The 26,229-nt window shown below is 35.1% G+C and overlaps 1 protein-coding gene across 1 annotated transcript in view; it reads left to right on the forward strand.

Moving 5' to 3' along the window:
- Positions 1-26,229, forward strand: part of Nup107 (nuclear pore complex protein Nup107) — a 304,699-nt gene that overhangs the window by 118,916 nt on the left and 159,554 nt on the right. Inside the window, exons 12-13 of the mRNA XM_090410299.1 lie at positions 1,993-2,055; positions 20,064-20,240. Of these exons, the coding sequence (XP_090266425.1) occupies positions 1,993-2,055; positions 20,064-20,240 (240 nt within the window). The remainder of the gene's footprint in view (positions 1-1,992; positions 2,056-20,063; positions 20,241-26,229) is intronic.

The following is a 26,229-nucleotide window of genomic DNA, read 5'->3' on the forward strand; positions in this document are numbered from 1 at the left end:
AGGGACTTTTAATTTGCTTTCTTCTTTTCCTTTACTGACTCTTTAACTTCTTGTGTCCTCCATGGAGTTCTGATTTTTCTATCCTTGCAGAACCTCACCACATGCCTCTCTGGCTGAATCAGTCAATGTTTTCTTCAGATTACCATATCAATCTCCAAGGTTTGATTCATGTTCTCGAACTCTTTCATATTTTCTTGAATAATGTTTGTGTGTTTTAGCCTACAGTTTACATCTGAGAAGTGTTCAACTTTTATTCTCTTTAAAACTTTCTTACATCTTCTTCTTTTCAATATGAAATTCAATTTTATCCTGCTCAAGACTAAATCGTGATCACTTCCAATTTCAAATCCTCTGTACACTCTAGTTTCCTGCACCAGTGAGAAAACATCGCTAAAAACAATAACATAGCCAATGAGACTTTTCTTATTCCTCGCTTCTTTTCTCCATGTGAATTTGTGCACATTTATGTTGAAACATTGTGTTAGTCATAACCAGTCCATGTCCCAAGCAGAAATACAACAGGTATTTGCCATTATTATTAGCTTTGCTCTTTTCTCCAAATTTTCCCAAAATATTTTTGTATGTCTGACAATCATTTCCTACTCAGCTATTTAAATCCCAACAAAGAATCATTTTTCATTGTGTCAGTCGCTTTCTCTAAAGCCTCAAAAAATTTCTAAATTTACCCTAGTAGAACCTTCTGTGAATATGTCTTATTGTCCAGTTCCTCATTCTGATATTTTTCCACATCACTCTAGTTGATATTGTCTGCCATTCAAGAAGATTAGTCTTGTACTTAGTGTTGAATATTATAGCTACTCCTTTTCCTTGATTGTCATTTCCTGAATGTAATATTTTGTATTTATTACTCAGAAAGATCACCAGTTTTTGTCTTTTTTGTTTTGTTCATCCCTCTTATGTCGATCTGGTACTTATCCAATTCCTCAGCTAGCTCCGTTTCTTTGCCATTCAGGGTTCGTATGTTGATAGCACTGGTCTTGAACTCTGGTGATGTTGAGTTGGGATATGTTTCAGGATTTGTTCCAGTAGCTGACTTGTTGTTGTTTGCTCTGTTCTCTGGCATAAACTTAACTGTAACCTTATTTAACCTGGCAGTGCTCCAGCCAGCATGAAATTCTGTCATGTTGTACCATCGTTTGAAAATTTGGTTTAAGCCAATAAGAATACAATTTGGTCACCTAAATCCCAAATTGCCAGCCCATTTTTGTCCATTCAGTATCCAGGTAGATACCTAACAAGGTGCACCACGAGAAGGTGATGATTGGACATTAGGTCAGAAGCCGTGGTCGGTTCTCCGCATTCACTTGAAGGCTATGTGGAGATCTCCTCTCAGTTATACAACTTTGACCCTTAAACACCTCATCCAATCCTTGTTAACATTTATCTTGACAATGCTTCTGTTTACTATAAAAACAAAGTGTGGACATAGACTTTGATGACATCAACTTGTAAATACAGTTCACCTGTAAATTTTGACATGTTGTTTGTCATAGGGAGTTGAACAGTTTCTGTAATGTGACTCAATGGGAATTTTTTTTTTCCTTGTTAGTTTCTAAGCCCTGCAGCAAAAAATGTATTGGACAAAATTGAACTAAACTTAGTGTAAGTTTGTGGTGTGCTTTAGTGTAAATTAACTAATTAATTTCTTGTCACTAAAATGCCTTTGTTTCTACAAAAGCAAATACAGTACTAGCATATATTATAAAAGTTAGATGAATAGAGTAAACTTGGAAGTATGATTAACACTCATCTCACCTGCAACAAGAAGCAAGATATATACTGTTTGCAAATCACTTCCAACTATGCTCTGTTGTTCATACATTTTAGAGGCAGTAAGCATTAAATTAATCTGCTAGATATAAATTGAACATGAAATAATCTTTCAATATTAATTTATTGGCCTCTTTTTTTCTTTTTTTCTAGAAGGTGGCATCAAAATCTTTAATTTACTTAATTGTGCTTTTTTTTCAGGAAGATGAAGGTCGCCTTCTGAAATACATGTTTGTTTATTTTAGAACTGGAAGACTTGATGAGGTTTGTAATTCTTATACAAAATTATTTTGTTAAAATATTTTTATTTCTTGTATGTGCATAACAGCATGATAAAATGGAGATTATTTATGAATTTCATTGCCCAATGTGAAACAAAACATGCTACATATTGGAGGCCTGAAATGACTCAAAAAGGCTTCTCATGGTCCTTTTTGAGAAGCAGGATTTCCCAATTACTTATTCCTTAAACTTCCTGTGGTTGGCTGTAGATTAGTATCTATATACAGGATGGCTATAGATTAGTATCTATAGCCATCCTGTATATAGATACTAATCTATATACAGGATGGCTTTAATTAAAGAGGAGGTGTTCAGAGCCCTGCAGCAAAAAATGTATTGGACAAAATTCAACTGAACTTAGTGTAAGTATACTCTGGAACATGGGGTTTTGATTTACAAGGGAAAAAAGAAAAAGTACAAAATTCAGCAACCAGCAGACAATTGGCACTAGAATCGGTTCCATGAAAATTCACCAAAAATCATTCATCATTGAATAAACAATTAATCAAGCAGCAATTTAACAAATGGTAATTCATCAAATAAATAATTTGTCGAATGACAGTTCTTCGCATTGACTATTGCGAATTGTCAAAAAAAAAAAACAGTTCACTGATAATTTTCCAATGAATTCTTTCATAATTCATCAAAAGATTAATTTTCTTGAATTCATATCAAAAACTATTGCTTTAAAGCTTTTGATAGGAATACCTAATGTCACCCAAGATGTAGACAACGTATATAGGTGGTCATGGTTCAGGTGTTATAATTATTTTTTTTTACAATATTATTCTGTAAGCGTACCTGCTACTTCATTCTGTAGATAGCCATTTATGTCTAGACAAAAAAAGTTCGTTCTACATAATTTTTTTTACATGACAGTGGTCAGATCAAAATCTAAACTGACAAATTTTAATATAGATCTTACTTATGAAATTTCATTAAATGTTATCGAGCCAGAGCGGAATTATTAATATTATTTCAAAACTTCTTTACCAAAATTTTCTAATAAAAGTGATCCTGTTGGAACTAAAACTGATTCACTAAGACTTCTTTTGCATTTTACAAATTCCGATTTTATGCATATTCTGACGTAAAATTTCGACATGCTCTTTGTAGCCCTGAATATAGTTGAACTGAAAACTGGTATGCTTCAACGATTTTTGTAAAAGATCAAATACCAAATCAGAGTAAAATTCATCCCATATAACTAGTGTGTGTGTGTGTGCATGCAGATTTCGCATACAAATACTAGGTTTACTACTAATAATAATGGAGCCTCCTTACTTCAATCAGTATAAACAAAGCCCTTTAGTTAGAAAGACCCGAGTGTGAATCTTGTGCATGACACAAAGAATTTTTATCAGTCCTCATCAACTGAAGAAGAGTTATCTGGTCTCATATGGAGATGGAAGGGTTTTGACTCCCAGAAACATGGGCATTTCATTCCACAAAACCAGTCCCCATGCACACATATCTACAGATATAAAACACTTACCAGGCAAGGAAGACAATGGGAAACTATCTTGTTCTCTAATTATTCTCTAGCAGAATAGCAATTTTACCCCACCAACCATTCGGTTGAGAAGAGAGGAGGATAAGAGGGAATAATAATTATTATTATTCTTTGTAGTTGTCTTTAATTAGAAATGTAAGGATTCCATGCCAATATACTGTTGCCAGTGAACAAACCATCCGTATTAATTATTATTAATGTATTGCACTGCAATTTGTAAAATGCTGATTATACTGATGAGCCTGTGTAGCTCAGTGGATGTGGCGTTTGCATACCACGGCGCTTGGCCACACGAAGGAAGACTTCTTGGTTTCGAATCTAGTCAGCGACTAGAAGAAATTTTTCTAAGCCTTTTTTCGACCAGTTCCCAAGTTAGTCGATCTCTGGCACGGGCAAGCGGTTTTTTTCTCCCTTAAGAAAATCGACTATAGAAACCCACATTGTTTCAGACATTAAATACGAGTGTTGGGGACCAAGAGATGGCGGCACTTGTTGAGCTGCCTCTCTTCTCCGCGTGCTGCTTAATTAGTGATAGCCTTGGGCCAGCTATCTCTGATTGGGTACCAGTGGAGATTGAACTGCCCACTCAGTCTCCAAAAAGTTAGATATTAGTTTACCGTGATAAAATGCTTCAAGGTTAAAATTTGTACTTTGTACATACATCTTGTCACTTGTATGTTTATAGTACATTTGGTTTAATTTTTGAATAACTGACTGTTTTTTCATTGTTTTTTTACCCTTATTATAATTTTATTTGTATTAACTCATGTCAAATCAGTAAACAAAATTTATATTGTACTCTACAGAATACTTCTGCAAATCATCAGATTAGTTCACTCAGTACTGAAAAATTAACAGAAAAGTATTCCAGGCATCAGATTCACTGATACCTTGATTAAAAAATAATTTATTCCTCTCAAAAAAAAAAAAAAAAAAAAAAAAAAAGAGCCTATTATGGCACCACGGTTTGTATTCCTCTGTTTTTAATTTCTGTATTTTTAGTTTTCATGTATTTCATGTATTTTTATCTCTATTCTATCCCCTTCTAAAAAGTTTCAATGCATTTTTAATTGACAGTCTTAAAAATCCTTTTATAGCTCATTATTGTTTTAAGAATTACATTTATATATTTTTTACCATTTTTTTTTTCTGATGTCATTTCATCAAAAATTTTAAAGTAAACATGAAGATGCTATAGAGATATGTCAAAAACTACTCATATCATTTCTCTTACAATGTATGTTTAAAATACATATCATTTATGTCCTCATTTAATCGCAGCAAAAAAGCCAATAATTTAATACAAGAAGTGCTCTCCTTTAGAAAATAAGCTATTTATTATGTATTGATATCAACTTAGAGGAGTAATATGAAAAAATTTCAGCAAAATAATATTTAGGGGCGCTTATAGTTTTGTCAAACTTTTGTTTCCATTTCATGTGTGTGTACTGCATTGCAATGTAAGCTGTATTTCCTGTTGTGGGTCGAGGTAAAAAAAAAACAATGTGAAACTACTTTAGAATATATACCTAGTTGTATTTTTTGGAGATGCCATTTGTGTAGTTTGCGAAGGTTTTCTTAGAAAATAATAATAAAATATATAGGAATTCAGATTTTAAAAAAAATTGGAAAAACGTGAAAAAAAATGATCATTTATGAAAATCTTTGAATCATATTTCACTTATTCATTCCTGTTTCTGCTATTTCTCAAGGACAGGAGTGCCATATGACCTTATCCTTTAAAGGCAAGTAATTCAAGGGAAGGATTAAGCTAGGAATAATGAAGAGTATTCATATGGGTATATTTCTGGAGTTAAGGAGATGATTGGTGTAGTTTGTTTTAAAAAAAAGTTAAATGATTCTCTCGGAAAGTAATAAAATAAGAATAATGAGTCAAGAAACAGAAAACCTTAGGTTTTGGAAGCATGTACATCTGTTATTATATTCAGATGAACAATGTTTGGAAGATCGCATTTTCTTGATTTCCGGCAAGAAAATCCCAGGTTTCAGGGAGATGAAAACCCTTCCAACTCTGTATGAGGCGGGCTAACTCACCTTCAGATGAAAAGCTCTTGGAAGCCTAGATAAAAGTAGGATGCTGAAGTTCTTTTGAGCAGTATCTTTAAATGAGTTCTAGAAATTTTCTTTTCTGAGTTTCTGCAGTTTTCTAGAAAACAGGTTTAGAAGAGAGGAGTGTTTTTTTTTTTTTTTTTGCATATGCATTGGCAAATAAACAAATGGAATGCTAAATGTATCACACTCACGTGTTTTGTAGTTTTCTATGTTCTAGATGAGATTTTACTTCCAGTTAATTTTTCTGTTTTGGAGTTTTTGAGCTGACAACATGGTTTTATATCATTTGACCAGAAGTTCATCGGTTTCACAAGAATATTTTTCCACACATAAATATCTGCTGCGTAAATATGCTTTGACCAGATTGACTTTTTGTTCCTTGTACCTTCGTTGTCAACAATAACATCTTGGTTGATATTCATACATTTCACTTAATAATGGTGTTTAAGTACTATATGTAAATGAGGAAAAGTGAAACATTCATTGCGAATAGCATAATTAACACATAATGTAATAGAAGAAAAATCATGACTTTGTGGATAAAATATTTTGAAAACTACATTTTATCCACTTCTGAATAATGTTGATTAGGTGCTGATATATCGCAGTCAACAGTAACATAAAATTTTGCAAAAACCAGTTACTTTTTTGTGAAACTGATCCTGATTTACTTCTCCTTATACTGTGTTTGTTTAAATGCGAGTACAAGCACTGTGAATTTTGGCAATCGCGATTATTAAGAGTACAAAATACAAGTCTTCAATTTGCCACCATTACATCCTTTGGATCGGTGGCAATTGAAGGCTTGTATTTCTCACTTAATAATCATGTTTAGCAAAATTCACAGTGCTTGTGCTTGCATTTAAACAAATATATTAGTATAAGGAGAAGTAAATCAGGATCAGTTTCACAAAATGCAACCGTTTTCTTTCCCCAGAAGCTTGATTATATTAATTCCAGTTCACTGATATCAAATATTAAAAAGCTTAATATTGAAATTGTTTTACTCTTGCATGTTTTGGAATATGTGTTTCTAACAATCAGTCAAGCGAGTAATTATATATTATGTAAGAGATTCTTTTGGTGCACTGAATTTACTCTACCACCACTACCTCCCATGGTTCTCCCTGTATAAACAATGTAGACATCTTGTAAACCACCCTGTACTTCTAATTCATTTCTGAATTGTCCTTGAAAGAAAGAAATAACATGCACTGCCATTTGCTTTTATAGACTGCCAAGCAGGGGATAAAAGTTTATTCCCATGCTGGTAGCTGTAGTGTTATGCTGTGGTGTTTATGCCATTTGCTTGTAAGGTCATGGCACTACACATGCTGCTATGATCAACTTTACAATTATTATTAAATACTTTATTATATGTTTTTATATTATTATTATTACAGGCGATTCCAAGGAGTCCTTAGACTCATTGAGGGAGGCCCTAAACATCATGTCCACACAACTATACATTTTCACAGTATCTATCATACCTTACCTTGAACTCACTCACCGTCATAGCACCCACAACAGACTCTGGCAGCTTATTCCACTCATTTACCACTCTAAAAGTAAAGAACCCAGCTCTAACACCCTTGCTAACCACACTCTTGCCCAGCTTCCATAGGTGTCCCCTAGTTCTCCCACCACCAGTCCTGATCTCAAAAATATCATCTGAATTAATCCTATAAAAACCTTGTAGCAATTTGAATGTCTCAATCATATCTCCCCTTTTCTGCCTATCAACTAATTTCTGCAACCCACAAATCTTCAACCTGTTCTCATAAGGTTCATTCCATAGACCTGCTATCATCTTGGTCACTCGTCTCTGGATCTTCTCCACTCCTCCCTATCAAGAAGAAACCCTAGCGTCCATATCTGGGCACAGTAGTCTAGATGGGATCTTATCAAGGCTCGATACAGAGGAACAATAATTCCCGTGATTTGATGAGCTGATTTAGCCATTTTTGCAATGTGTCCCCTAAACTTCAACTCCCTATCCACCAACAACATTCCCAAGTCCCTGGCCTCATCAATCTCCTGGAGTACAGTTCCACCAATGTGGTATACTGCTGCTAATCTTTTCACCCCAAAATGCATAACATTACATTTTGTCATTAAATTGTCATCCATTCTCCTTAGCCCAGAACTCCAATCTATCCAAGTCGTTCTGCAAGATTTTGACATCTTCTGTATTCACTATTGCCCAACCCAACTTTGCATCATCAGCGAACAAATGAACTGTTCCTCTTAGATCCTTCCCTATATTGTTAATAAACAAATTAAATAGCAGTGGTTCCAAGAACAGAACCCTGTGGCACACCACTAGTCACAGGCCATCTTTTGGACTCTACTCCTGAATAAACTACTCTGATATCTTTCCATCAACCACCCACCTATCCATCTCACCAACCTTATATCCATTCCCATATGTTGTAGTTTACGGATTAGAATTCCATGTGGTATCCTGTCAAATGCCTTAGCCAGGTCCAGCAGTATCACTGTAAACCCATTACCCTTATCCAGTTCAGCCGTCCCTGTGTTATAAAACTTAAGCAAGTTACTGAGGCATGATCTACCCTTCACAAAGCCATGCTGTCCCCTGTACAGTATCTCGTTTTCATCAATCCATTCCTGTATTTTTCCCTTGACTACTTTCTTTAAGACCTTGACAACGACTGCTGATCAGTTTGTATTTTGCAACAGTAGTCTTGGATCCTCCTTTATCCAGTGGAACTATTTTCTCCTCTTTCCACACCTTTGGGACTAAACCAGATTCGAGACTCAGATTAAACAACATGGTCAAGGGCACTGATAATTCTTTAGCCTCTTCACGTAAGACCCGTGTCGGTATACCATCCAATCCCACAGATGTATTCACATTAAGGTTCTGTAATAGACTATTCACCTCCACTTCATTCATCACAATTCCCGTATAAACTAATTGTTCCTTCATTTCTTCAATGTCACCACCTGGATGATATACTTTTGCAAAGTGCGTGCTCAGTAACTCCACTATATCGACTGATTCAGTTACCTCCTTACCGTCGTCACTCCTTAAAATCATTTTGCTCTGTACAGTTTTTTTCTTGTTTGCAGCATATTGAAAGAACTGTTTGGGATTCTCTTTTGCTTGCATAGCTAGTTTCCTTTCATAATCCGCTTTTGCTTTTTTTACCACACTCGTTACCCTTCTGGTCTGCACTTTATATCATTCGTGTGCCTGCAGGTCACCCCTTTCTTTAAATTCCCTCCACAGTTGTTTCTTTTTTTGCAGCTCAAGCTTAATGGTGTTATTCATCCATTTAACCCCTACTTATTTTACTATTCGGACCCTAGGTATACAATCAGCCATAACCTCCTGTAAATGCTCCTTGACCACTTCCCATGCTCTATCGACATCCAGCCCTTGCAGTTGTACATGCCATGGCACTGATCCAAGCAATCCCCTAAGCTTGTCATACTTGCCAGCATGGTAATTCCACATATACCCTGTCTTAGTCAAAAATTCCACACCTTTAGCCACCTCCCAGGTCAAGAACTTATGATCACTCTCACCAATAGGTGGCAGCATGATCATATTCATTACAGTCAATTTCTGAGATGCTATTACCAGGTCAAGCACTCTAAAACACCTAGTATTTTCAGTTACGTGCTGTCTCAGATAGTTATCCCTTAATAATTGAATAAAATCCATTTCCTTCTTCACATGTGTCCTCTCCTCCTTCCAATCAATGTTACCATAGTTGAAATCCCCCATAATAATTACTCTCCTTCCACTCATTTCATCAATTTGTTTATGCATACTATCCTGACCATCTATTCCATCACCTGGTCTATAGCAGCACCCAACTGTATATTTTGTTCTGCCAGTCTCAATCTCACACCAAATAGCCTCAAATGAGCTCTTTTCACTATCCTGCAATACAACTTCAATTCTCCTTGGCTGCAGTTCATCAGCTATCATCAATAACACTCCTCCCCCCATTCTTTTCTCTCTGTCCCTCCCAAACACACTATTAACCTACACATTCTATCCCACTAACTATATCATCTTCCGTCAGCCATGTGTTACTAATGCCAATAACCTGTGGCCAGGAAGAGCCAAGCAAGGCCAAAAATTCTTCCTTCTTCCTAATACTCCTGGCATTAGTATACATGAAATGCAGAGGTCCCTTTGTCCCACCTCTATCTTGATGCGTTATTCTAACTATCCCATTCCAATTTCTAGTACTGGCTCTGGTACATTATATACATTCTTATACTTAACTGTCTCACTGATGTCTGCATATCCACTTCCCCTCCCATCCTTGGTAGTTCTAGTTTCCCTGGTTCTGCACATCCATTTTCACTTCATTCAGCAACACTTTTTCCAGTCTCTGCACACCAAATCCATTCAAATGTAGGCCATCCATTTTGTATAAATCCTTTTGCCCATCAAACTCATTCTACACGTCCACGAATTCCACAACACACCGTCTGCATAACCTGAGCATAAAGTGATTTGCGATTATGGCCCTCCTTCTAAACTCTTCTCTGTCATACCGCAGAAACAGACTCACCATCCTAACCTGTCACTCTTTTCTTTCGCTACCTTTAACAATACTTTCAAGTCCTCTCTTATAAAAAATTTATCTCCTTTCAATTCATTCATACCAGCCACAACTATCAATTCTTTCCCCCTCTGTTTTTTCACTCTAATACTCTCACTTACATCCTTAAATTTCGCACCCAGTAAGTATGATTTAGTTAAACTCCCATCTATCACTCCTCTTAATAACGAGTCACCATACAACACTCTTTCCTTCATTTTTCAGAAACTCTCCCACTCTTACTCTTATTTTTCCTTTCAAACACTTGTTTATTTCTGTTAGCCGAGGCACTCTGGAAAGAGTTTTGCAGGTGCTCCAACTGCTGCTGCGCACTGTGTATCACTGCACGCAACCTAGCGATCTCTCTCCCTACAAATAATTCCTCATTTTTTTCATCATTTAAACCATTTTCTCTCTCTGTATAGTTCATTTCACTCTCTCTTTGATCACCGCTCTCATTGCCATCTTGTACAACATCGCAATTCCCTATCGAGCCATTATTTTCACTCGCATTCTGGCTTTCTTCAACCATAACTATCTCGCGACCTGGCACATACTTCAATTCCTCACTTTGCTTACACTTTCTGCACATTATCCCACCATTATCACTTTCCATCCAAACTCCAGCCTCCTTTGGGAATGCATACATTCCACACACATTACATTGGACAAACTCCCTCACATTACAATTTTTGAACAAAGGCGTTGTATTTTTGGATGCCATTATCTTATGTCGCATTGGCGCCATGTGCTATTCTATGAAATGTATCGTTAAAATGCTAAGTTAAATAAAACGGAATTCACACTAAAATCACACAGACACAACAAGATACCAAAAAATAAATGATACTACGTTAAGATTTAAACCAATATTCCAATTTTCACTCAAAATTATACTTGGCTTTCGGGAGCTCTCTGAAAACACTATACACCATGTAGCCCCATGTACCCCATATATTATTTTATTTAAAAAATTTTAATGACTAGAACCGAGGTTTAAATAAAAAACTTTAATTACACTACTAGTTTCATTGAAAACTAGACTTCATCAGGCGTGAAATAAACATATAAATACCAGTAACTAATCTAAAGGAATCGGTCTCTTTAAAAACAGAGTAACATGTCTAACACTGAAAAGAATAAAGGCTAGAGTTTAAATGAAAGAATGAACTCTGACTGTATCATTATGCCTATGCATGCGTATAAGGTCTCGAGAGCGCCAATTTTGAATGGTGGAGCTGTGAGAGAGTCTGGAAGGCTATAGCTTAGGTTGTTATTAATATGGACAGGATTGATATTATATTATATTTATATTATATGTTATTGTATGTTTTATTAAATACTCTCAGTTACATAAACTGAATGTGTGAATTCAAATAATTTATCTTTGTGTTTTTTTCTTGGAAATGTTTTTTCTTTCTGATTAGGTTACTTTTAAGTCGCATTAATTTATAAATAAAATTTCTTTCTGAGAATTTCCATTGCCTATCAATCATATTTAAAAAACTGATAACAAGCAGTTCAAATAAGCGTCATCTTCAGCAAATACCAACTAATCAAAACTGATGTTCCCCAATGCTCAGTTCTAGGATGCTATTATTATTTTTATAATTTTATGATCTATATAAATGACCTCTGTTCGATGGAAATGAAAGGTAAGCGAATCAGATATATTGATGTTGCAGCAATAGTTTTCTCATCAAGTGACATACCAACCTTAAAGTGTAACAGGGAATCTGATTTATTAAGAGATAATAAATCGGGTGACAAAGGATTTAAGGACAATGTTAGATATCATGAAGCAGAAAAGTGTTAAAGGGAAGATAGTGAGTGGACTGCCTCATTTTGATAACTATGAGTTAAGTAGAAGAGCAATAATAATGAATGATATGATTGCAAGAATGTGTAGAAAAAGAGATCTGGAATACGTTGATGTTTGGAGTGTGTTTGATGGCAAAAGAGAGCGGTATGCAAGGAAGATGATTTGCATCTGAATGTGGAAGGTCATAAGTGTTTGAAGAGGTTGTATTTGCAGTTGAGTATTTGCACAGAGAATCTACAGTAGAATTGATTAAGATTGAGAATAGGCGGGAGAGGATTATGTAAGAAATGTGTTTCAGGTGATCGTGTATTGTGGAATAATTTGGATAATCTGGTTTGGGGCTATTGAAAATACAGAAACTGCTGAAAAGTATATAAGGTGGTATGATAACTAAAGGAAGTCTGCAGTTTTTATATATTAATACAAGAATAATTCTAAATAATATGAATGAGTTTTTGACATTAATCAGTGCAATCTCGCCAAACGTAATAGGAATTAATAAAAACCTGGCTGACAGTAGAAGATGTGGTTACCAGAATTGAAAGTGATGGGTATAGTATTTTCAGGGAGAATAGAATGGGGGTGGGGGAGTTTTGCTGATGATAGCTGAAGAACATGCCAAAAAAGTAGGATATCAAGAAGAGAAGTGTGTTTTGTTCCATAGTTTATTTGAGACAATCTCAAATAAACTATGGAACAAAATATACAGTTGGTTGCTGCTATAGTTCTGGGGATACAAGAAGTGACGTGGAAGACATACATCAGAAAATTAGTGCACTGAGTACAGGTCGAGTGATTATTATGGGGAATTTTAAGTATGGCAATATCGAATGGAAAGAAGAAAAATCATGTGGTAAGAGGGAAATAGAATTTATACACCTTACAAAGTGTTCACGTTGCCTCCGATTGGTGAGTAATTCATATGGTATTAACTTGGGAGGTTGCAAAATTTGTGTATTTTTCTTTTAAGAAGGGGATATATGCAGAATTACAGGATAGGTGATTATAACAAAGTAACTTGCAGGCATCCCATACTATAAGAATATGCAGGTGGTGGATGTTAGGAGTGCTTGGGAGATAGTCTACCAGTATCTGAATGAAACAATATTGGAATGTATTGCCATGATCGGGAAGATAAATAATAATGTAGGCATTAGATGGATAACTAGTAGTATCAGGCATGATCAGCAAAAAAAAAGAAAAGAGAGAGAGAACAAAAGAAAGAAAATATTACAGAGGATTTTTTTTAGGAGAAAGGTGATCAGCAAGCTCACTAGCAGTAAAAAGCTCAGGCTAGAAAGGTTACCTGCATTGTAAGTTGGGCTAAATCTGATTTATGAGCTGACCTTAGCCATGCAGGTCAAAGGAAATTTGAAGGGAGATATTCACTTGTCTGCTGATGATGTAAAACTGGGTAGTGTAACAACTTTAGTGGCTGTTGATGGTAGCGAGGTGACTGGGGCAGATGTAATAGTAAGAGTTACTGAGTGATCACTTTTCAAAACTTTATCACTCAAGTGAGGATATTTCTGTATTTTATGTAGCAATAACTGATATGAGAATTGAGATTAATGAATCAGAGGTGCTTGGGATATTGAGGAAGTTAAATGTAATTACTTCTGAGTTTGGATGAGATATCAGCACTGGTATTGCATGAATGTGCAAGGGAATTACCAATGCCTCTTACTTGAACTGTTTATTTTAAGTCTTAGCTCTGCTAAGGTCCTTAGGGAGTGGAAGGTGGGTAAATAGTTACTTTGCATAAAGGAGGCTCTAAGGCTGCAGTAGAAAATTACAGGTCAGTCACCATCTCAGGAGCGACGGTAAAAGTATTTGAAAAGTTGGTTCAAGGCATAATTCAGGAATGGATGAATAAGAATATGATACTCTGTGTGTGTGTGGGGGGGGGACAATATGGTTTTGTTAAAGGTTGTGCTTGTCTTAGTACTTTATTAACTTTTTATGTGACAATTGAGTTGGACAGGGGAAATGGCGGTACTGCTGGATTTTGCTAAGGTGATTGACAGGACAACCCATGGAATACTGTTATGCAAATTGGAACTAATGGTGATAGATTTTAAACTGGTGATCTGGATACTAGAATGGCTGCTGGAGAGATACCAAAAAAAAGTAGTGTATGGAGAAGCAGTGTCCAGGATGAAGCAGGCGACCAGTGGTGTGCCACAAGGCTCTGTTTGGACCATTATTGTATAGGAAAAGGTTTGAAGGTCGAAGGGAGGTATTCAGTTGTTTGCTGGTGATGTAAAGTTTGGTAGCATAATAATTTAACTGATGTAGAGCAGCACCCATATCTCACCTGCTCATAGTTAGGTGAGATATGGGTCGGGAACAGCCTTCATTAAATGCTTCGGTCAATTGCTGCACACAGCAAGTTCTGTTTGTCCGTACAAGCCTTCTTAGATGATGGAAATCTTGTTCCCCCCTGGGTTATTTTTCCACTGATTAAACACTTAGGATATCTCACTTTTTGAGTAACTGGTCAGCTCTGCTGTTTTCAAAATCATGACTCAAGCCAGCCGGGCACCCGCAATAAGTCTTTTATCGAACTCCAAAAGATTCTTTGTTTTTCCACTGCAATCAACATTATTGACAATTATTAATCAGCAGCATTCTTAAATAGTTACCTAGAATATGTGGTGACTCATGAGCAAGTATTTTGTATAAGTGACATTTACATACATCTGCATGAAGGTTTCTAATGCAGTGGCTGGTATGTGTATCTTTATGAATTGCTAATTTAACATTTACTATATCCTCCTCAGTGGTTATCATTTTATCATTCCCTCCAACTGGTATAGCCACTTAATGATTCTTCAAATCACTAAACAAAAAAGCGCTTTCCAAACTAAGTTGGGCAAACAATAAGTTACTGTATATAAGTGACAAATATTATTTTCATGTATGAGGCAGCCATCCTGCTTATTGGGGACTTGAAGTCTTTGAAAAAAAAAAAAAAAAATCCACGTTTGGTCTCGAGAAAATATTTTTTACATAATCTTTTCCAGATTATAAAAAACACATAAAATACGCAAAACGGATATAATGACTGAAAGGAATATTCCTCAAAAAAAAAAAAAAAAGCCTGACACGTCTACATTAATTAAGGGAATATCATTCTAAGCTTCAATTGCATCACAAGTTAGTTAATCCATTATAAACTGCAACTATTTTTGATAAATACACTTCACATGTTTTATAATTTTTTCGGTTAACTTTCAGTGAATTTTCTGGATACCACTAGAAATCACATGATATTTGCATAATCTCACTGTTTCTACTGACGAGTTGTTGGATATGAGAAAGACCGAAACGGATTCACGTCATTCTAATAAGACTGAAGTGTTATGGATCTCGCCTTATTGGAATGTGCATTGCTAGTCAAGCTTTACTTATTATCAACAACATGTTAATGCTAATGCCCCACTTTGCAAATTCTAGCATTTGAAAGATAGAAAAAAAAAAAAGTCCAATGACAATAACTAATCTTGGAAAAATTATTTTACAATTTGAAAATAGCTGATTTTTAGCACTGAGGCCAGGACGAGGCTGCAAATGGATTATTCCTCAACAAGTTGACAAAGTTGCATTTGCCATCGTGGAATATGGAATGAATAATGCACAAGCGTCCACCAGTGCTAGGGCAGTATCAAGGCAACTGGATATGCCATACTCAACTGTGTGGAAAATCCTGAATCAAATGCTAAGATTCCCCCCCCCCCCCCACAAGATCCCCATACTCAAGCTTTGCTTTATTGTGATGCAGAAACTCGAATGCAGTTTATCGTGACTTTCTTAGCTCGAATGGAGGTGAACGATGCATGGCCTTGAAGATCTTGTGGAGTGATGATGCACATTTTTATCTGAACAGCAGTGTTAATAATAACCTCACATGTTCCATCAGACCACTTTACATGCACTGAAAGTCACAGTGTTGTGTGGTTTCGCTGCACCATTTATTATGGTTCCATACTTTTTCAAAGAACTTCACCTGACAGGACCAGTGACTAGTACTGTCTCTGCTGTTAGATATCAAGAGATGCTATGCAACTTTGTTGCTCCACAACTGCAGCAACAAAGTTGCCTTGATTCTACCATATTCATGCAGGATAGTGCATCACCTCACATTGGATTGCCGGTACAGCGAATGTTACGAAAACACTTCACAGAACACAGGGTGATTAGTCATGCATTTTCCACTGCATGACTACCTTGTTCACCTGATCTCAACTGCCTGTGACTTTTGGTTGTGGGGCCATCTGAAATGCATGGTGTATGAAGGACATGTTCCTGATTTAGCAACCTTGAAAGACAGAATAATGTAGCATGTGAGGCAAATCAGTATAGATCTGTTGCATTCTGCTGTAGAAAATGTGAGTCACAGAATGCAGTTCTTAAAACATCTGAAAGGAAGATATTATTGAACCACATCTGTTAGTTATACGAACAAGAAAGTTCATTTATTGTGTCTCTTCTAAAACATTACTTTTTTAATTAATCCCAAACCATATGCTTATAGCACCAAATGTCCCCTGGTGGCAGAATTTTGTATTATTTTTTGTCACAATTATTGGGTGAATTTCATCCAATATATTTTTTGCTACAGGGCTCTGAACACCTCTTCTTTAATTATGGCCTACCTTTTATATCTAGTACTGTGTATTAGATGTTTAATAGAGACATGCATGTTAGACACAGTATAATTTTTAATAAAATTATACTATGTTTAACATGTATGTCTCTCTTGTCTAGTAACTCATTCTTATGGTGAAGATAACTGGAAGTCTGTCGGATATTTTGGTAAGCTACATTTAAAGAAGTCACACTTCTGCATGTTGTTTTCGCCAGGGAACCAAGGCAAACAGCAAAAAGTCAGTTACTGGAACAAATCCTGAAACATATTCCAACTAAACAACCACAGTTCAAGATTGGTGCTATTAACATAAGAAGCCTGAATAGCAAAGAATTGGAGCTGGCTGAGGAATTGGATAAGCACCAGATCAACATAATAGGAGTGACTGAAACAAAAAAGACAAAAACTGGTGATCTTTCTAAGTGATAAATACAAAATGTTATATTCATGCAATAACAATCAGGGAAAAGGAGTAGCTATAGTATTCAACACTAAATATGAGGATAATCTTCTTAGATCTAAATAGCAGAGTAGAAATGATTGTTAGACATGCAAAAATATATTGGGAAAATTTGGAGAAAAGAGCAAAGCTAATAATAATGGCAAATACCTGTTGGATTTCTGCTCAGGACATGGACTGGTTATTACTAACACCATGTTCCAACATAAAAATATGCACAAATTCGCATGGAGAGAAGAGGCAAGGAATAAGAAAGTCTCACTGACTATGTTATTGTTGATAGTGATGTTTTCTCTCTGGTGCAGGACACTACATTGTGTACAGAGGATTTGAAATTCGAAGTGATCACCATTTAGTCTTGAGCAGGATAAAATTGAATTTCATATTGAAAAGAAGAACATATAAGAAAGTTTTAAAGCGAATAAAAGTTGAGCAGCTCTCAGATGTGAACTGTAGACTAAAATACACAAACATGATTGAAGAAAAAATGAAAGAGTTTGAGAACAGGAACCAAAACTTGGGGATTCAGTGGCAAGCCCTGTTTCCCCAAGTGTTCACCAATTTTAACTTATGGATTTGAGAGCTGGGTTTTAGAAATAAAACCCTTGACCAAAGACTTGAGACCACAAATATGAGAGTCCTGTGAAAATAGGCAGAAGCATTGAAAATGTCAACTGCATTGTGAATGGAGAATCTATAAAACAAGTAAAACATTCTCACTCTAAAACAGAACTATTTCAATTTCCGGATAAAATTTACTCCTTATATACTCATATTAAGTTTACTGTTGAATGTGAATTTAGCAACAATCTCTTCTTTTTTGGATACTTCAGTACACTGTAACTCTATGAATGTGAAGATTATTATTATTATTCGTGACACCTCCAAGGAGTCCAAAGACTCATCGCGGAAGGACACCTACAACTGTCTCGACCACTACACCGAACCTCTGCTACGAATCATCTCCATCAACACCATCTACCACCCACCTCCACCACTACCACGACTAATATTTTTTGTCTGTAAATTGCGTGTGTTCTGAAGGGCCAATTTGTCTGTATGCAGGATGAAAAACCCGAGTTTCCGGGAGAAAAAACCCTGCTACCTCCGTATGAGATTGGCTAACTCACCTTTGATCGAAATCGTCCAGATAAAGATTCCTCCTGTCGCGACGAGAATCGAACTTAGGCCTATTCCAATCGAGGGGCGCAATGTACCGTTGTTCTTCCATTTGCGCTACAGAGGTGCTTAAGATATGTGGAAATATCTGCCTGTTTACAGTAAACCATCCTTCACAGGCAGATATTTCCACACATCTTCACATCATCATTCTTCACAAAAAAAGGGTATTATTAAAATCCTTGTGCACTGTGCATGCGCAATTTGTTCTTCTGAATCTCTTCTATTAGAAGAATTAAATAAAAATAAAACTTACTCTATTACTTAATGGATACAGTGAGATCTTAATACAGAAAATATTTGATAACTATCATCCCTCTTCCAGATTATAATCTGATCTTAAAAGGATCAGCGTACCTTACTTAAAGGAATATCCGAACAAATGGCAAGGGCCCTTCACAGATATAATTTGTATACCACCTTCAAACCACCTCGGAAGTTGTCATCTTTCTTGCTGCCTAACAGAGATACAATATCACCTTTATCCTTGCCTTGTGTTTATCAAATACCCTATTCTTGTCATCTTTGCTACTTTGGGCAGATTGGCCATTCTGCTACTATTAGAATCCAAGAATATCAAGGTTATATAAGATTTTTAGAATCGGAAGGTTCAGGCCTTGCTTCACATACTATCGACACTACGCACTAAAGTTCACTGGAACCATACTAGGATGCTACACTACAGTAGCTTCAAATCTGATAGTCTATTTTTTGAATTGTGTGAAGCCCACCATCCTAAACTTAATTGGACAGACTGTATGTCTATCTCTAAGTTTTGGGAAGCGATTGCTGTTAATTGTTTATAATTTTTTTCATTTAATTAATTATACATACATACCCACATCTCTGAACTCTAATAATGTTTCCTCCTATTGTACAGATGTAACCAGGACATGATATTATATGCATGCTGTATGACTCATTCTTGTATTCAGAATTGTTACCAGTTCTTGTGCCTTTCCCTGAATATGAAGCTCATGACATATTAGCAAAATATATACAAGTAATAAATTCTATTTAGTTTTCTCTTACATGTGGGCAGCTGTTATTTAAAAGATTATACTATGACATGTGTGTGTGTGTAAAATTAGTGCAGTATGAAAACATAATTTTTATTATTAAAGGGATACTCATGTTAGCTTATAATGCAATTTAAATTTCATTACTAGTTTTTTTGTTTAATTAACTATTTTCTTTTGAATTGTTCTCTTATTTGTTAAGCCTTGAATATATTTAGACCTTATTCATCATTCTTCTAAAAAGAGCCCAAGCTGTTTTGCTTCATCTCTCAGAGTATAGACGGATAGATAGATGGTCTTCACATAACAGCTTAGATATCTGAAATATCTAAGCTGTTATGTGAAGAACTAAGCTGTTTTTCCTGCCACCTTCATTTCAAACTATTTGCTTTTTCTCTCCCAGTCTTTTCTCTCTCTCATTCTTTTGAAATGCTTCTGCCACCTCATATCAGCCATGATTTTGTACTTGCTTGAATATGTTCTTTATACTATAATTTGTCACATGCACAGTAAATTTCTATGAACATTAATAAAACCATTCATATGTTATTTACTGTATAATGCCATAGTATCAAACATAAGAGCCTTTATGGATTCAGTTGAGGGGAAAATGGAGGAAGAAAAAATTTCTCTTGTGGGACCTGCATAACTGACTTTAATTGTAACTTTTTTCCCTCTCTACAGGCTCAGAATACAGCTGACAAATGTGGTCACCCATGGCTAGCTGCATGTTTGGAAGGTTGGAGATTATATCATGATCCAAACTTTGGCACTTACAGAAATGGAGGAATTTTAAATCCAGTTGAAGGAAACTGTTATCGTGCAATTTGGAAAAATGTGTGTTGGAGAGCTTGTCAAGAGGTATATAACTAAATATAAATTGTATACAGTTAATTATGCTTTGCTTTGAAATAATAAACTGAAAACATTTCAAATTCTATATACCATTTTAGCTAATTTAGTGCATGTTTGCTTATTGTGGCCAACCAATAAAAATTTTGAATTGTATTATTTATATATCTCTTAATATTATTACTGCTATATTGCATATATAGGAAATAAATGGGGGAAAACATCCTGTTGGCTTATGCTAATGATATCGTTATCCTTGGAGAGTTGTCAGGATGTTATGTGAACTACATCTAATTTAATTCAGCCAAGTAAGCCCACAAGCTTGCTTGTCTTAATTAAATGTGTGTCCATGAGGTAATGGAATAAAAGAGAAAGAGGAAAAGAAGGTTCAACATGTTTGCAGTTGCACAGCAAAGAGATGGACAGCTGCTGCTCTTGTATTAATAGGTGCAACAGAAAGTGGAGGAATGATGGTTGCCAGTTCATTGGAGCTATGATCATTGAATTTTCTGTAGAATTAACACAGAGCCAAAGCATTGCATCTATGCGATAGATGTTGAAATATTTATTTATTTTGTATGTGGTTCCCCCTTTCCTCTCTTATTCCTTAGGGCATGTTGAGCCCTCCTAATGAGGGATTAAGTATGTATTTATTGACTGTAGATCCATGTGTTCACAGGGCCAGTTTGAGGTTGAAGTGAATCTGTAAGAGAGAGAGAGATCATCCATGAGCTGAATTGCTGTCCTCTGGACATCAAGAATTTTTAGAGAAGTTTTATGTGCTCTATACCAAACATGTGAGAAGTATTCTAAGCATGGGCAGATTTGGGATTTGTACGCTGATATATACGTATATATCGGCTGTGTAAGACAACTCTCAAATATTACAGAAAATCCCTCGAAATCATGGGTCGTCTTATATGGCGAGTATAATAAGGGAAGCTTAATTTCTTGGATTAACATTTAGGTAGTTACAATACATCGTAATATAAGAAAATTGGCAGGATTTATAAACAAATCAGATTAATTTTTTGTTATATAAATTTATTTGAAATATTACAATAGATTTAAGTCTTAAAAAACAAATAATAATTATTAACCTCAATTTTTAGGGGTGCTTAAGGGTCAAAGCTGTATAACTGAGAGGAGACCTCCACATAGCCTTTAAAGGAATGCGGAGAACCGACCAGGGCTTCTGACCTAATGTCCAATCCTCACCTTCTCGTGGTGCACCCTGTTGGGTATCTACTTTGATACTGAACGAATGAGGATGGGCTGGCAATTTGGGATTTAGCCGACCAAATTGTATTCTTATTGGTTAAACCAAAATAAAAAATGATGGTACAACATGACAAAATTTCATGCCGGCTGGGGCGTCGCCCGGTTAAACAAGGCCCCCGTTGTTTTCGCCAGGGAACCAGGGCGAACAGCGAAAAGTCAGCTACTGGAACAAATCTGAAAACAAACCCCAACTCAACATCACCAGAGTTAAAGATCGGTACTATCAACGTAAGAAGCCTGAATGGCAAAGAAATGGAGCTAGCTGAGGAGTTAGATAAGTACCAGATCGACATAATAGGGGTGACTGAAACAAAAAAGACCAAAACTGGTGAGATCTTTCTGAGCAGTAAATACAAAATGTTATATTCAGGCACTGATATTGTTGGAGTCTTGACAAGTAACAGACTGATTTGGAGGAAAATTGTAGATAGGAAGTTAGTAATGATGTAATTTTTTCATGTAGTACTGTCATATCCTGTACACCCCTTGAGGGTATACATGGCAGGAATTTGATGATGATGATGAACCTCAATTTTCATGTTAATATTCTTCATCTATTGAAAATAGTTCTTCAGATTCAGCTCATAGGAGTTTCATCCATATTTCCAATATTTGATAATAGAAATTTATGTTCTTGTCTCGACTGAATAATAAATTTATGAAAACTGGTAAGTTTGTGGCCAAGATCTGCTGGTAGTTTTTGAGTAATTTTCGTTTTTTGTCGTATTACCAGATTTTGTCTGTTCATAAAACATTTTGATTACACCATCCTGAAGTAGTTTGAAATACTATACTTTTGTTGGGATTCAATCTTGGCCATTTTAGTGCATATGCTCTAATCATATTTCTTGTAACAAGATAACCATTCTGCCTTTGTTCGAATACCCATTCTGCAACGTGATTTTCCAGTTGCGGTCATCGGGTGATCCCCGTTCTCATCGCATATTTTTTCTTTGTCAATTTTTTAAAAATATTTTCTTTCTTCCTCCATTCTCTTACCATCTTCTCAGTTATGTCAAACTTTCTTGCAGCAGCACAGTTATTAGTTTGCTTGCCATTTCAATTACCCTTATTTTAAATCGACCTTCATGCTTTCTTCGTTTTGTTGCTGGTTCCATGATTTTAAATGATAACAGTTTTAATAATCCTAAAATTTAAAAAAGCAAAAATTAATCTCATTAATTAATTAATATTGGGGCTAAATTAAAAGTAATTAGCGTAATTTGCATAAATACTAAATCTATGTTATGCAAAAAAATAATGGATATGCATAGATATAAAAATAATGGATATAACAACAATACCTAATGTTGCATTAATACAAGAAAGAAGAAATTTGGGGGATCGTCGTCTTATACAACCAACATAAGCTTAAAACCTAAAAATAGCTTAAAATTTAGGCTTCGTCTTATATGCCAGTCGTTCTATACGCCGACATATATGGTAGTTAAGAGTTGGTGGAGGATATAATGACATCTTGAAGAGAGAGAATGCCTACTTTTTTGGATGCTGAGGAAGCCATTGATGTGATGTGTTTGTGCCAAGAAAGAATGGAGATCAGTGGCATCTACTATCATGTCATCCCAAAAGTAATATCATTTTTAGCAATAAGTTTTCAAAGGATATTAAAGATAAATCACTTACTAATTTAATCAAGTATATATTCTTCATTTGAATCAATAATGCTCTTCCATTGTTGTGAAAGCTTCATAATACCATTTCTTTAGAATTTAAGGTTTGGAGGCAAAGAAGTAGCATAGGCTCAATTTCAGTGCCTCTAATGTATTGTATTGTTTTTCATTAATGAAATGTTGCAAACTTCGAAATAAGTGGTAATCTGAAGATGCAAGATCAAGAGAATACAGAGTGTGTGGAAGCTTATCCCAGCCTAGTTCCTCAATCAAGGTATAGGTGATTCTTGCACTATGAGGACATATGTTATCATGGTGAAAAACAACACCCTTTTGATTGACCAGAGAAACCTCTTTTCTTTCAGTTTTTTGTTCATTCAATAGAGTTGTTCACAGTATACTTCAGCTGTGATTGTTTGGTTTTCTGGTAAGATTTCCAAGTGTATAATACCAACCACAATCCACAGACCACTTAACAAACCTTTCTGAGGTTTAGCCTGTTCCCCTGAATGAACCCATTGCCATCAGCGCTTCACATTCTTGTAAAGTATCCACTTTTCATCACCGGTAACCACATGACTCAAAAACGGATATTGAACCTCTCGAGAATGAAGAACAGTGCAGATGTTGATGTGCTCTCTTAGATTGTTTGTCAGTTTGTGAGGAACCCACTTGCTGAGTGTAGACACTATTCCAAGTTCTTGCAAATGGCTTTGGATGGTCAATAACAATGAATTAAGATCTTTCTAAAGCTTCAACAGTTGCATTGGCTTTTCTTGCAATTGTCGTTTCCAGCATATCATTATCGAAATTTTTGGAACAATTGCTGGCACTTTTGCACATTCAAAACATATTGCCATACGCTTCTTGCACATTTTTAGTGTTAGCCACATTGTTGCTTTGAGTTCAGTACTTATGAAGCTTTAAAAATTCAGGTTTAAAATATAGTATAAAAAATGACGTTACTTTTGGGATGACCTGATAAGAGATAAAGAGGGCTATTAGGTTTATGAATTTTGAGCAATCTGTATATCCAAAGGATTTTTGGGAGGCCAAGAAGTGAAATTATTCAGAAAATAAATAAAGAATTAAATTATTGTATTAATTAAAATTTTTATTTATCCATTTTATTGTTTTTAATTAGGAATTTGCACTTTTTTAATAATTATTTTATTGCATTTTTTTTAATAATTATTTTATTGCATTTTGTTTTGTGTTCTGTTGGTATTGTACTGAAGATACCTTTGATACTCAGGAGAAATTTTTACATCTATTAAATTTACTTACACATTAGTTTAAGTTTCTGTCTTTAATTCTTCAAACATGATAGTTTACCTATCTATTTTGAAGCATATAATTTATCATTCAAACTGGGACATTTTTGAGAATGAAGGGGAGGGGCTAAAGATAATAAAATTATACAATATTTTGAAATGTTTATTTACTTACATTGGTGGACCTATAAAATGGTTCTATTAAGAAACTATTTTTAAAAATAAAATTCTTTCTAAAGAAAATGAAAATGTATGTCTGTGTACATTAAAACCAAATAAAAAACTTCATTATATTGATTATCTAAACATTAAAAGATAATGTAAACAGAATAGTTATTCTTGTCAATCCCCATATAACACAGTTTTTAGGTTCCTAAAAAATGCCTTGTTATGTGAATTCGTGTTATACGAAACAAACCAAGAACTAGTACAAAAAACAGGATTATGTTCCAAAAGTTAAAAAAAACTACTATTTTCTTTTTATAACTAAGAGAAATGTATGTTTATTAAAGCAATAATTTATCAAAAGTATTACATATTAATATTATTACATAATGTTTTCTTTGTCATCACTGCTAAGCACCATTAAATGAGCGTGTTTTCTTTCTGGCAAAATATCCTCATCTTCTGACTTCCTTCAGCAGCATCTTGAGTTCTATGCTCTACTTTCTGGAAAAAATCTCTTATTTTCGATTCTTTGCTTTTAGCTGAGCGATCTTTATAAATTTCGTTGTATGGAGCTAAGCAATTGTGAAGTTCTATCTTAAATTTTGTGCTTCTTTCAGTGTAAGGATCTTCATTTAGAAAATATAACTCCAATTGTTCAGCTAAGTTTAGGCCTTTCTTTATTCTTTTTAGGGTAAAATGCTTAACTTCATCGTTTCCATGTGCTATCATCCTCTGAATTAATTTGGTTTATCCCAGATGCCATTTCCACCAAATTTGTTTCATCAGTCTCTTCTTCCACCAGTAATTCTTGAATATCTTTGACATTCATATCGTCAAAACCTTTCCCTCCTAGAGATTTAGCAAAAGCAAATTCTATTATTGCATCCATTCTGTTTTCTGCTGGATCGAACAGATTTTTGCTTTGAACTGACTCTGGCCATATATTTTTCCAACAGGCATTTGACGTTGTCGGTTTTATTTCTTTGATGGATGAAGTTACGAGATTAATACAGTCCAAAATTGTAAAAAGTTTCCATGACTTTGATAGATTCGTTGTCGACTTTATTGAAAACCCGTTGCAACGATTTCCTGATGTAATTAGTTTTAAATGTAGCTATAATTCCCTGATCTAATAGTTGAAGTAATGAACTTGTATTTGGTGGTAAGAAAATTATTTTGACATTTGGGTGATTTAAATCTTTCGGATGGCTGGGTGCATTATCCAATATCAGTAGAACTTTAAAATCTAGATTTTTCTACATTAAGTAGTTTTCCACACTTGGTACAAAACAGTTTAGAAACCAATTTTTAAATAAGTCAGTAGTTACCCAAGCTTTCTTATTTGCCGTCCAGTATACTGATAAACAGTCTTATTTAGGTTTTTCATTACACGAGTATTGAGGGATTTATAAACTAGCGTGGGTTTTACCATGTGATTGCCTGAAGCGTTATTGCACATTGTTACACAGTCTTTTGATGCTTTAAAACCTGGTACAACTTTTTCATTTTTTGAAAATGGAAAAGCACACTGGTAAAAAACACTGAACAGGCATACAATCAGGAATACATATCCATACTGGAAGTAGAAAAAACCATCAAAGGCTTGAAATGTGGAAAGGCAGCAGGAGTAGATGATATTCGACC

The sequence above is a fragment of the Typopeltis vanoorti genome, chromosome 20, assembly GCF_054136105.1.
Source record: "Typopeltis vanoorti isolate ZY-2024b chromosome 20, IOZ_Tvanoo_1.0, whole genome shotgun sequence".
NCBI classification, from domain to species: domain Eukaryota; kingdom Metazoa; phylum Arthropoda; class Arachnida; order Uropygi; family Thelyphonidae; genus Typopeltis; species Typopeltis vanoorti.